Genomic DNA, 13,943 nt, shown 5'->3' on the forward strand with positions numbered 1-13,943 from the left:
CTTCTGAGGGGAAAGAGTTTTATTAAAAGTGCCATCAGTTTCAAAATGTGTGTTATTTGTCTGAAAACCATTGAAGATGTAGTAGAGGCTTCCTCTGGCAGTAGCTTCTGTCATCAGTAAAAGTGCTGTAATAAGATGTTCTGGACCAATCCTTGCCCTGGTTACGACCACAACACCGCCGGGTCGGTGGGGGGTGTTAATTTTATGAAAGCTCCTTTACAACCAGCTCTGCCTCTGATGTTCCAGCTTTGCACGTCCGTCTTGAGAAGTAAAGCTGATGCAGGATGTTACGAGGCTTCGTGCAGACAGAGAAAGACCTCCCAGTGATTAAACTGTGACCTGGGTCTGTGACGTCCTGCAAGGTTAAACTTTAAAGTTCAGACTTAGGGGACCCCAGACAAGGTGTCGAGGTTTTTATCTCAAAGCTTTTGAGTTTGAAGTTATTCCAGACGGGCAAAGAGATGCCAAATACACTAAAGTGTTTTTCATAGTTTGTCCCCTTTAAGTTGAACTGGATCCATCCCAGTTGGTCTGGAGAGATTCATCCAGGTTGTATTTTATATTTTCTTCAAATCAATTTACTTCTCGCTGATTTCACACCATTAAAATTAAACTTCATCGGGTACAGCATGGTGGTTTGATCGAACAATAATAGACAAACATGAAGCATGTCTTTAAGCCGCTTGTTTTTGTAGTGTTGATCAGTTTGCTGGATTTGCTTCTAAGCTCCTTTTCTTTCAAAATACTAATCTGTGAAAGGCATTTCCCCAATGGTTTGGATAATGTGCTGCTGAGGGAATAATGGTACTTTTCAAACTCTTCTAGAAAGTGTAACCATGACTACAGGGAGGCTGTTCACACCTGGGAGCAGCTTATCTCACATTCCCTACAGTTTGTCAAGCGATTACCGTTTTTATTCTGTATTTGATTTTCCGTTCAGTTCTACTCTTTTTACAATCAGAGACCGTAGAGAAGGAAGCATGTCGCCTGTGATGCCGAAATGGGGGTTAAAGGAGACGGGTTATCATTGGGGGGGCCAGAGAGGCCCCCAATGCTAATGAAATAAGACAGAAAAGATAACGACACTAAGTTATTAACTAACATATAATCACAAATGTTTTATTTTCAATGTCCCGTTAACAATAACTATATTTGTTTTGGAAACACCAAAGGACCCCCCCCACTATTTTTGTCAAATGGTTCAGTCCGACTGGATCAGGTAAATATAGTAGTTATAGTCAAAAATACCATTAAAAAACATAATTGTATGTAAACTAGCATAAGAAAATGTCCCCACTATGTTCGGGGGCTTGTAAAGATTCTTTTCATGGGGCCCAAAATCCCTAGCGCCGCTCCTGCATGTAGCCATGGTGATTTTAGTGTTTTTTTGGGAGGTTTAGTTCCGTCTAAATGAGCCAATTGTGTTAAATTTCATTTTTTTCAATTTCAAAACTGACTGGACTCTCGCCATCTTTGTACCAGACTGTACACATATTTATAACCCCCTTTCCACCAAACCGGTTCCAGGACTGGTTCTGGGCCAGAGTTTGGAACTGGGATTTCTGTTTCCACTGACAAAGAACTTGCTCCGGGCCAGAAGAACCGGTTCCAAGGAAGCACCAACTCTTTGCTAGACTAGAACAGCAGTTGGCAACCCAAAATGTTGAAAGAGCCATATTGGAACAAAAACACAAAAAACGAATATGTCTCGAGCCACAAAAAAATTAAGTCTTGTAAAAGCCTTAGAATGAAGGCAACACGTGCTGCATGTTTCTATATTAGTTATAACTCTGGGAGAAAAAAAAAAAAGTCAAAATTTCGAGAAAAAAGTTGAAATGTCGAGATTAAAAAGGAAAGGAAAAAGGAAGAAAAAAAGAATAAAAAAAAGGAAAAAAGAAGAAAAAAAGGAAAAAAAAGAAAAAAAAGGTCAAACATTTTTGAAAAAGCTCCAGAGCCGCGGGTTGCCGACCCCTGGTCTAGAGGAAAGAACCGCTTACGTAAGCGGAGGGGGCGAAGTTATTAAGACCAACGGCAACAGCAAGACTGGGAGATGGAGACATTTTTAAATAAGAATGAATCTGGATGCAGCAAAGCATCATGGGTCAGAGGAGGAGACAACCTGTCTTTTAGACATGTGGTCCTACGTGGACGAAGTCCGTATTACAGCAAATACGTTGTTGTTGCTTAAACTTTCACCCAAACGCAGCGACATAACTGACGTTTGCAGTGACGTAATGACGTGGCTCCCCTTAGCATCCGACCTGTGGAAAAGCAGACCGGTTCACAGCTGGTTCCTAAATTGCACGAGTTGTGAACCAGCACCTGCACTGGAACTGGTTTGGTGGAAAAGGGGTATATGTGGTTCAATATTGGCTTCATTTCTCAGCCCCACAGGTTGCTGCTTGGTCACATTTACCAATGCGAGTGTAGCACTTATTCTGATCCGATGATTGCAGGATCTCACCGCTTCATCCTTCAACCCCAGAGAGCTCTGCGTGATGCAGTCCAGTCTGCATATGTTCTAGGTTCTTCTCCCTCATGAATAATTCATGGTTTTACATGTCAGCTGCGTGATTTCTGACCTGTATGACAGACGAGGCTGGAGGGTTCAGACGGTGTTGGGGTGATAGTGAAGTAGCTCTCGCTTCGTGGTCTTTCTCAAGTGTGAACTGCCGTGTAATCAGCTTCGTTACTCCGGGCTGAATCCCAGTCGACAGAATCTCCCTGTGCGCTTCACATTTCATCCAGTTGCTTTGGTTTCCTGTCACATCATCACTAAACACTAGTGACCCGGTGTTGGGCCGTCACGCTTCCTCCAAACGCACCGTGTGATTCAGTTTGTGTCGGCTCATGAGCCCCCCCCCCGTCTTGTTGGTGCAGACTGAAGACTCAACACCAAGCATTGTTCACAAAGTTGAACCTGGACTTCTTATTCCTTCTATTTCATTCCCATCGTTAAAACGACCATCTTTCTCTTTGGTCAAGTTTTAGTTTTTTTTGGCATCGATAGCTTCCAAGACTGCCTGTTTTCCATTTAGTGATGCCTTTTAAATGCAAATGTCCTTATGGAATCAGGTTATTGATGATTGTATTATTATGGGACAGATATGCATATCTGTCCTTAATGAGGTATTTGAGTCTCTTGCTCAATCAAATAGACTTAAAGAAATCGTCTTCTGGCTCACGTTCAGCCTGCAGCTGCACGACTGATTTAAATGAATTTTGTCACAGTTTCTCCAACATATTAAAAGATTTAACAGTAGCTTTTGTTATTAAAAAGAAAGTGTTGAATGTGATTAATGTGGCTGATTAGAAAGTCTGCAGGTCTTCTTGTTCATTAGTAGTACGGAGGGGAACAGAAACTACAACCAGCCCGACTTTACATGAGAGAAAGACACATACATCAGTGTTGATAGAATTGTACCAATTATAACTTAAAACTTCAGTTTACCACCAAACACTAAGATGTGAACCCAATAATAAACTAATTTGAAGAGATTTTGATAAACAGCCGTAGTAAAATCAACTGTTTTTGTACAAATGGGTCCCAAAAATGTATTTGCACTCCAGGAGTTCAGAGTTTATTCCAATTTAATACCTACATCTGACTTTAAAAGATTAATTAGATGCTTGCATAATCTGTTAAAGAGGAACATACAGTTGTGTGAAAAAGTGTTTGCCACAGGGCCATGTAGGTTTGTATTTTTCTTTCTCCTTAATAATAAAAACCCTAATTTAAAAACTGCATTTTGTCTTTACTTGTGTTATCTTTGTCTAATATTTAAATTTGTTTGATGATCTGAAACATTTAAGGGCGACAAACATAAAAAAAAAAAAACGAAATCAGGAAGGGGGCAAACACTTTTCCACACAACTGTATCTGTTGTCTGCATTTGCACCAACGTGGAAGAAGTTGCAAGGCCAGACAGGAACTACCTGAGCTTCTTCAGGTGAACGCAGGTGAAACGGAGGACCTGGTAGACGGTCCTGTTCCCATTATTCCCTTTATTAAGACCCCACGGGACATTTAGTCCGGGCAACTGATCTCTGAAGCGGTCTGGAACATCTACAGGGGATTTGGCGTCCGTCAGCAGTCTGAAGAGTCTGAAGAGTCTGGGTCGGATCAGCCGTGATGTCCACAGCAGCTCTAGGAGCCATCGTTTACTCATTACGCAACTGTTGGCCGGTAACGGCGGCTTCTGCATATAACGGGACCACAGGAGCTCGATCACCTACCTGATAATGATCTAATCACAGATCGAACAGGGGGAAGGAGTTTTACTTCCAGCCAGATGTTCTGGGGGACCACGACTGTCGCTTTAAAGAGGACCTATTATGGCATCTAATACCTATTTTAAACAGACTTTGAATGTCTTAAAAACAAGCTTTTAATTGTTTTTGCTAAATAAATTAGAAATTCAGCCTCTGAGCCATGTCTTTATCATCCCAGTCTCTAACCTCATTATCTATGCAGGATTCTGAGTGGGCGGGGCTATGATAATGAGGCTCTGTGCTGATTGGCTGCTTGAATGACGCGATACACCGCTACGAAAAAATGGCGGAGTTACACATGTCCTAACACCATCACCGTGTCCTAACTGCATGCGATGCGAGCGAGCGTCGGCGACAAAATCAATTCCATTCCTTTATTTTCTATTGGACTGTCATAACTGGCCGCGAGCGACGCTGCGCAGCGCAGCTGAACATTTGACGGATGACCTGCTTCTATTTTCTAGTTTCCTGTCGCTCGCGTTGAAAGCCGGTTGAAAGCGCTGTAGGAAACAGTCATGGATGAGGAACGGCTGATCCAGTTAGTTGAAATGAGAAGTTATCTCTATGATTCCTCCTCATTTCACTACAAAAACCTCAATAAAGTGGGAGCTGCTGGAGGGAGATGGACAGAGAGCGTCCGATGTCACGCAGTATGACGCAATAGTTGGACGCTCATGCAGTTACACGGTGTTTAGTTGTGGAAGTGGTTTGCATTTTGGTTACGTAACGAAAGGGAGCAGAATCTTATTGGCTCATAGAAGTCACATCACACTGGACGGCTCATCCGGGCGGCTGTACAGACACTGCAGAATTTGGTTGCTTTCCTCCTTCTCTGAGTTGGCAGGCTGAGGGGAGACCACTTTATATATGTTGAAGCAAGAAAAACCTGTTTTTCATAATAGGTCCCCTATAAGTCTGCAAAAGTGGAACATGCGTGCCTCACCCCCCTTTAGGTCCTCGGGGAAGTGAAGCCACAGCTGACAGATAGATCGCATCAACCGGTGACACCTCTCATTTTTCCCTTGTTGTCACGGTGACCTGAAGCAAGCGGCAGACACATAGTCTCACAGATGGAGCTGTTTACATCCTAAACAGGAGTTTAGAGGACTCCGCTCAGCTTTGCTTCGATATTAAAGGAACTGCACTTTGTGCTTCACCCGCTATCGTGGGCTTGTGTTTGTGACGGATGTCTGCATCCAAAAGACGGAGAAACACTCTCCATGTCACCTTTTCTTTTCTTTTTCACCATGAAAACCAGAAACACTTGTTCAGCGTGAAGGGAAACGTAGCGACGCTTCTCGTACGAGGTCTCCATGACCCGGGACGTCTTGTTGGTGAGAAACCAGCAGGACAAATCCATTAGGAGGCGTTCTCTCCGCCGGACCGCGGGGAGCCTCTTAGGGCCTGGTTTTAACTCCATCTCTGTCCGACGCGCCTGCAAATGGACCCTCAGCAGAGGAAGAAACACAATATGTTAAAAAGCTTTTTGGCCGAGAAGCTGCTGATTGATTCAGCTCAAGGTTCACATTTGAACGAGTTGGCGCGTCCCGTGTTCACGGTTCAGAAGTTAACGAGATCTTTAATCAGTTTTGTAACAGTTTCGTAACACCCTTGTTTGAGTTGGACTCTGAGATGAGTCTTTTCAGTTGTTGGTGTCGCTGTAAACGAGCCTAAGTGATGCTCAAGAGCGTTTATCGACGGCGTGATGCGGGTCAGGATGGTTTTCTTCTCCTCTGCTTGAGTAAAACCTCAGACTGCGTCTGGAGATCTGGTCAGGCTCGACCTGACCGGAGCCTTGGAAGGAGAAGCCATTCCCATCATTCCTTTAATTGCTCTCTGCTGCCGCAGAGTTTGATGTATCGTGAGAGGAAAAAACACTCAGAAATATAGAAGTGTGTTATCGTAGCAGACTGGTGTCAGTTTGAATCTCTGCAATCTTTGCTCTCAGCGGTCAACGTCACCCCTGGTCCACGTCTGTGTCTGCGTGCCACAGAAACCCCTCTGCCTTTTAGAGTAAATGCTTTATGGGTGTTTATTTCATACTACGTATCGGTCAATGATGTGACGCCTATATTTTCTGAAAAACAGATTTTCTTTCAATTCAAAAAAGTTTAAAATGGATAAAAAAAATACCTGTCCCACATATGGACTCACTTGAATTTTACAAAAAATACTAGTTATTTGGGATTTTGTTGTTTTAAGCGTCAAAATGTCATGTAGTGCGGCCGTCCGACCATGACTCTTTTTGAAATCTTTTTTTGAAATCACTAAGTGTATTTAAATCAGTCTTCTGCCGTATCTGGCATGATTTCTGAAGTATCTTGTAGTGTGTAAGATTGCAACACATTTGTATTTATATTTTCATCATAATATAAAAAACAAAGTTTGACTGATGACGTCCATTTTATTAAATGTCATGTGGCGCGACCATTAAAAAAACAACCATTTTTGTATAATACTGAAAACTTGTAAAAAAAAAAGATGTCAAGATGTTATGGAAATTAATTTATTTTAATATGACCTTTTTTAAGGCTAGTGCCAATTCATCTAGACAAAAAACTCTATCACTTAATTTAAAATTTTAATATGAATGTATGTGTACACAACATTCTTAATGTTTGAACTATTTTAAAATTGACCTGTTGAAAATCCCTATTCGTCATTGACCCGTATTCATGACTGGCTCTTCCCGTGATTGTGTTGCAGCCACCATCATTCTGAACGAGCTGAACTGGACGGATGCGCTGAAGGACGTCTTCCAGAGGAACAAGGAGGAAGACCCGTCGCTGCTGTGGCAGGTGTTCGGCTCGGCCACGGGCCTGGCCCGGTACTACCCAGGTGAGCAGCCCGTGTGGGACGGGATAGCAGCTCATCGTAGTCGCTGGCCTCAAACCTCCATCAGCCATCAGTTGTGCCACACCCCTAATTACACATAAATGTGTCGGCGTATAAAATGTTGCCAGATGTAGTCCAGAAAAAAAGCTAAAATGTTTATCATGGTTCAGTTCTGGATGTTTTTCTGGAATCAAACCTTTTATTTCTGCAGCAACTGACTCGCTGTTGGATCAAGGCCCTAGTGGTCAGTAGAGGAACTGCAGCAGCTCCGACTTCCTTGTTGGTCTCAACCTGAAACATTTAAGTCACTAAACTTTTTGCGTTTCATATACAGGACTGTCTCAGAAAATTAGAATATTGTGATTTTCTGTAATGCATTTACAAAAACAAAAATGTCATACTTTCTGGATTCATTACAAATCAACTGAAATATTGCAAGCCTTTTATTATTTTAATATTGCTGATCATGGCTTACAGATTAAGAAAACTCAAATATCCTATCTCAAAAAATTTGAAATATTCTGGGAATCTTAATCTGTAAGCCATAATCAGCAATATTAAAATAATAAAAGGCTTGCCATATTTCAGTTGATTTGTAATGAATCCAGAATGTATGACATTTTTCTTTTTTTAATTGCATTACAGAAAATAAAGAACTTAATCACAATATTCGAATTTTCTGAGACATTATAAGTACGTATTTCATTTAATCTCTTTATTACAAATTATAACTATTGGACGTTTATTCAAACACGTCACCTGTTAACATTATTCCGAGACTGTTTCATGTTTGATTTAATAAAGTTAATTTTGTCTATGGATTCACAATTTAGCTTGCTAATTCTTTTAGTGAGACATGTAAATTGTAACTCTGATGAAGGCGAAAGGACGGCCGAGACATGTTGGTAATTAAAAAGAATTAGCAAACTAAATTGTTTCACGTTTCGTTGACAGTTTTTATTCACAAACTGCCAAAGTTTTGCTTTTTTGTTGTTAGATACCTGGTGATGTCACTGCCCTGTGGTCAGCTGACCTCTTTAGCACTATAGCTCCTCCAGCTCTTCCTTTAACAGCACTTTTCCAACTTTGCTGGAGTCAAATTCAAAAACAGCTGATATCTGATGGAAACATAGTCAGTCTGTTAAAGTGGCTCTAAATCTGTTCATCTGTGTCTCAATCATGAAACAGTAACGAGGCGTTTCATGCGAGTTAAAAGCTTATTTCTCTCAGAATAAAGACGTTTCTTTCAAACGCGGTGCAGCCGAGTCCGTCAGGAAGTTTTGGTTTATTTAACATGTTGTTCAACCCAAGTTTGACTGCCACGAGCTTAATCTGAAGTGAACACTCCCTTCTGCCAAACTGCAGCGTCCCCTTGGATCGACACGAGCACCACACGGGACAAGATTGATCAGTACGACGTGCGCAGACGACCGTGGTGAGTGCAGCTGCTCGGTACTGAACCAGTCTCCCTCCTCTGCCAGTTCTGTCTTTGACGGAGGCAAACATACGGAGGATTTCCATCGACTTCTGTAATCAGGAGAAATATGTAAATGTGAAGACTTCAGCGCTTCTCAAATCTCCTGCATGAAAGAAATGGGTAGCAAACTCATCATCCGTCTCTTCCTAGAACATGTTATTAGCTGCTCACACCCAACACTATTGAGCTTTTACTCGGCAACCCTAGTGGCTCCTGGAGCTTTTTCAAAGATATTTGACCTTTTTTTTTTTTAACTTTTTTTCTTTTTTTACTTTTTTTCTCTTTTTCTTTTCTTTTTTTCTTCTGTTTTTCATTTTTTTCTTCCTTTTTCCTTTCCTTTTTAATCTCGACATTTCAACTTTTTTCTAAAAATTTTGACTTTTTTCTCGACATTTCGACTTTTTTCTCGAGATTGTACTTTCAACATTAATCTCGTCATTTCGACTTTTTTCTGGAGATTTTGACTTTTTTCTCGACATTTTTGACTTTTTTCTCAACATTTCGACTTTTTTCTGGAAATTTTGACTTTTTTCTCGACATTTCGACTTTTTTCTCAAAATTTCGACTTTTTTCTCAACATTTCGACTTTTTTCTCGACATTTTGACTTTTTTCTCGACATTTCGACTTTTTTCTCAAGATTGTACTTTCAACATTAATCTCGACATTTAGACTTTTTCCTCAAAATTTGGACTTTTTTCTAGACATTTCAACTTTTTTCTAGAAGTGCATAATGAAAAAAAAAATCATCCCCCAGTTATAACTAATATAGATACATACAGCATGTGTTGCCTTCATTCTAAGGTTTATTCAAGACTTTTCATTTTTTGCGGCTCCAGACATATTTGTTTTTTGTGTTTTTGGTCCAGTATGGCTCTTTCAACATTTTGGGTTGCCGACCCCTGCTCTAGACAGTTTGTTTGTCAAAGAAATGAAGCGCTTTGCAAATCTACATGTCCATGAATGCATCTCTTACGTGTATGATGTGTATTTGTGTCTGTTATCACTCCCCAGGTACATTCAGGGGGCGGCGTCACCCAAAGACATGCTGATCCTGGTGGACGCGTGAGTGATTCACCCGTTAGCTGACTGACCTCGTCCAATGAAAATCAGTCATGGGCGTTTTAATTTTGTTGCTATATAACAATGACAATACAAATATAATCTAATCTAACCGTCAGGGGGTTTCCTTCTGGGATTATAATCATTCAACATTTCAAAAGAAACCCAGCTTTTATTTAGAGCCGTAAGTGGTACAATTGGTGCAACTGATGTATCTGGTGTAACTAGTGCATCTGGTCCAACTGGTGTAACTGGTGTAGCTACTCTAACTGGTGCAACTGGTGTATCTGGAGTAACTGGTGCAACTGGTGTAACTGGTGCAACTGGTGTAACTGGTGCAACTGGTGTATCTAGAGTAAGTGGTGCATCTGGTGTAAATGTAGTAACTGGTGCAACTTATGTATTTGGTGCAACTGGTGTATCTGGTGTGTTTGGTTTCAGATCAATCATTTGAAGTTTAAGGTAGCAGAGTTTAGTCTTTGTGTTCAATGAAGCCAAGCAGCAGACCCCCCCTCCCCCTCCAAATATAAAGCCACTCTATGTAGCAGTACCAGTCCTGGCCACACGGGGGCATCATATCATAAGAGAGCAGAGATGTTTCAGGACCATTTCTCCCCTTTCAGACGCAGACCTTGATCCCTGGGCCTCATGTTTCAGCTTATATCTAACCCTGTCCCAACACCCGTCTTATTTTTAGAATAAGTGATTAATTATTATCTACGTTTTACTACTAACCTTGAATGATTGTAACAGGATTGTAACTGGTGTCCCTCACACGCCTCTGGGACAGGACTCCTTTCTTTAACTCATTCTGGGCTACAGATCCAACGTTTCCAATTACTGTTGGGGGGAAGGGCTCGTCATCCAAGATTAATCCACTTTTATCTGTTTATTGCTGACAGACATTTGCTTTTTGGAGGTGAAAAAGACCATAGTTTGCGGATATAATGCTAATGCGGCATAGCTGGCTCATGCGCTGCAGGGATGTCAACACTCGCAGGTCCTGATGCCCTGAAAACCAGAATCAGCGAGTATTTTCGACGCTGGTCTTGGAATTAAATCACCTCCACAGGAAAGTCTGTGTGAGCACCCGTGACACGAGACCCAGCAAAGTGCCCTCCGGTGGGATAAAGTGGTATTAAAGACACACCGGGCCTTTCCCCTCATCAGCACATTGTTTTTTATACTTTTGCCAATGTTGTATATAATAGCCCCCTTGTGGACAGTAACGGTATTGTTAGTGGCGTTGAATTGTACATATTTTCTACATCTCGGCTTATACTTTTACATTTTAGATGTTCGGACCCTTAGGCCTACTGAGTTCCCCCCTTTTTTATACATTTTTTGTTAAACACATCTGTTAAATAACAACACTGGGATTAATGAAGAACTAGATTTGTCTATTTGTGCAGGTAATTGGCACAATGAGGATTAATGAGGCTCATTAAAAACTGCCATTTTTATGCTCTGGTGGAAAGGTAATTTTTGGGTTTTCACCCCCCCCCACCCATCGCTAATCTTTTCCCAGCAGGAACAATTAAAGTGTTTTATTTATAGTAACATCCGTGCAAAAGCCCACCCTCATTACAGCCAGAAAGATATTAATAACGAGGATAGTGGTTTATATTTCGACAGGATTTGGGTCAGGATGGTGAGACTGATCAACGCTGATTATAGGCTTGTAATAATGTAATAATTACTATTAACAGGTTTTTTCAACTGTGAGGAAGATGTGTATCATCTCATGATCTCTGGATGTACGGAAGAGTATTAGGGCCAGGCAGGAGTAAAATAAAAACAATATTTTTTCATTATGCACTTCGAGAAAAAAGTCGAAATGTTGAGAAAAAAGTCGAAATGTCGAGAAAACAGTCGAAATGTCGAGATTAATGTCGAAATACAATTTCAAGAATAAAGTCGAAAGTTTGTGAATAAAGTTGAAATGTTGAGAAAAAAGGCGAAATTTCAACTTTATTCACGAAATTTCGACTTTACTCTTGAAATTGTATTTCAACATTAATCCCAACATTTCGACTTTTTTCTCAAAATTGTACTTCAACATTAATCTCGACATTTCGACTTTTTTCCCCACATTTCGACTTTTTTCTCAAAATTGTATTTCAACATTAATCTCGACATTTCGACTTTTTTCTCGACATTTCGACTTTTTTCTCGAAGTGCACGGTAAAAAAAAAATCTTATAAATATTTTTTCTCCTGCATGACCCCAATACTCTTCAGATATGGCAAAATGTTTACAAGTGTGATGTTGGTTCCTGGAAGAACCCTTGACCTCTCAGACATCTGCTGTCTTATAAATATTGTGTGTTCATGTAAAAGAGATCTGCAGTCTGTGATTTCTATTGCCAAACACTTCTGTTTTTCCTTCTTTTCCACTGCAGGAGTGGAAGTGTATCTGGTCTCACCCTCAAACTCATCAAGATCTCCGTGAGCAACATGCTGGAGACGCTGTCCGACGACGACTACGTCAACGTGGTGGCTGTGAGTGCTCCACTTTCTCAGATGTAGCACACATAGTTGCATCTTCACGGCCGGTTTGCAATCTGTGTGTGTTATCCGCTCATCCGCTTGTGTCTGTGTGAGAGAAAAAAATGCCAGCGAACCTCCGGAGCCGAGTCCAAGTATGTGTGACTAATAGAACAAACACATGACTAAGTTTGGGCAGGCCCCGCGAAACGCAACAAGAAAAAGTTTGACGAATGAATGTGCGCTGCGTTTATGAGCCAAGCGTGGAGTCTGTGGGATGTAATGGAAAAGGCTGCGCCTGCCAAAATGCGATTTTGTGGGAATGTCAAGCATCAAAAGTTTTCCTGGCACCGGGACTGAGGAAATGTTCATCCTTCATCATTTAAAGCTCCATTGCTGCTCGGTTAAAGCCATTCCGCCTCTGAACGATCCTACGCGGAGATGGAGGGATGAGCCGGGTTTAAAGGTGGATGTTTGTGAATCTTCTGGAGGATATAGAAGAGGCAGACGTCCAGATTTGATTAGTGCAGCCCTAACTTTTGGTTTTTAGCCCCTCTTTGGACTGTTGCTAGGCAACCACCCAACTTCACTTCAGTCATTTAGCAAGTGTTAATCCAAGTAGGCAGAGTTAAGGACTCTTAACCTGAATATAAACAACAGAAGCCCATCTAAGACCAGAAGAAAGTAGTTGAAAACCTTGACAGCGTCCATCTGCCGTTCTTCAGTTTCACCACTAGATGTCACTATTTGTTCCCAAACTTTTACTTTACATGTGATACGACAGGAGAAGTAAAATGATTGTGAAGTCCAGCTTTAACTTTTCTTTGCCAAAATTCAAAATATTGAATTCATCTGTCAAAATGTCTGGCTGGATTTTTTATCCCGTAACTCAAGAGAAGCTTCGGTGTGTGGGATGCTGGGGGGGAGGACAGGCTCGAAGTTATGGGTTGATCAGGTTCGTTTTCTCTTCTATAATATATTTGTAGTTTTCTTTTTATCAGAGAATCACGTTTAAGGAAGAGATTTTTTAATCCTGCAACAGTTACAGCTGTGAACTCCAGCCTTCGTCGAAGTGTTATCCAACGTGTTGCCAATGTCATTTATCAGCTGATCGGAGAGTCCGGGACCGCAATTTTGACTCAACGAAAAAGAGCCAGTTTCTTAGACTGAACTTTCATACGTCACCCACCTCCAATCAAATCAGGATGTGAGGTGGGTGGTGGGGACGATACTACTGAGGTGGAAGTAGGGAGTGTGAAGTGAAGAAGAGAGCGCCGTTGTGGTTGACACCCAACGCTTGACCCGATGGGTGGAATCAACAGACGATGAAAAACTGTGAGACTTTACTCCTTTTCCACCAAACCGGTTCCAGAGCTGGTTCTGGGCCAGTGCTGGTGCTGGTTCACAGCTGACTGAGAACCGGTTTGCTTTTCCACAGCTCGGGTGCTAAGGGGAGCCACGTCATGTTACGTAGCTATATTTGCATTGGCGTGAAAATCTGGCTAATATGGACTTGGTCCATCAGTTTCGCCTGGACTTTCTATGTGGACCCAATCTCTCATGGCGCTTTTACACTAGCACCTACTCAGCCCAACTCGACTCGCCTTGCCCTCGTTTCTTTTTAGACTCCCAGATCAGAAGTAGGAGGTTGGAGTGAAGCTGCTGTGACGTATTTGATTGTGTATCTAATCGAAGAACACAACAACACTAAAGATGTAGAACCTGGAGGAGATGATAGATGTGCTGCTGTAGGGCTGGGCGATATGGACCAAAAGTCATATCTCGATATTTTCTAGCTAAATGGTGATACTCG

The 13,943-nt window shown here is 41.5% G+C and overlaps 1 protein-coding gene across 1 annotated transcript in view; it reads left to right on the forward strand.

The window, feature by feature from the left end:
* LOC133424606 (voltage-dependent calcium channel subunit alpha-2/delta-1-like) overlaps positions 1-13,943 on the forward strand; it is a 237,407-nt gene that overhangs the window by 137,683 nt on the left and 85,781 nt on the right. Inside the window, exons 7-10 of the mRNA XM_061715302.1 lie at positions 6,979-7,110; positions 8,473-8,542; positions 9,597-9,647; positions 12,046-12,145. Of these exons, the coding sequence (XP_061571286.1) occupies positions 6,979-7,110; positions 8,473-8,542; positions 9,597-9,647; positions 12,046-12,145 (353 nt within the window). The remainder of the gene's footprint in view (positions 1-6,978; positions 7,111-8,472; positions 8,543-9,596; positions 9,648-12,045; positions 12,146-13,943) is intronic.

The sequence above is a fragment of the Cololabis saira genome, chromosome 23 (genome assembly GCF_033807715.1).
Source record: "Cololabis saira isolate AMF1-May2022 chromosome 23, fColSai1.1, whole genome shotgun sequence".
NCBI lineage: Eukaryota > Metazoa > Chordata > Actinopteri > Beloniformes > Belonidae > Cololabis > Cololabis saira.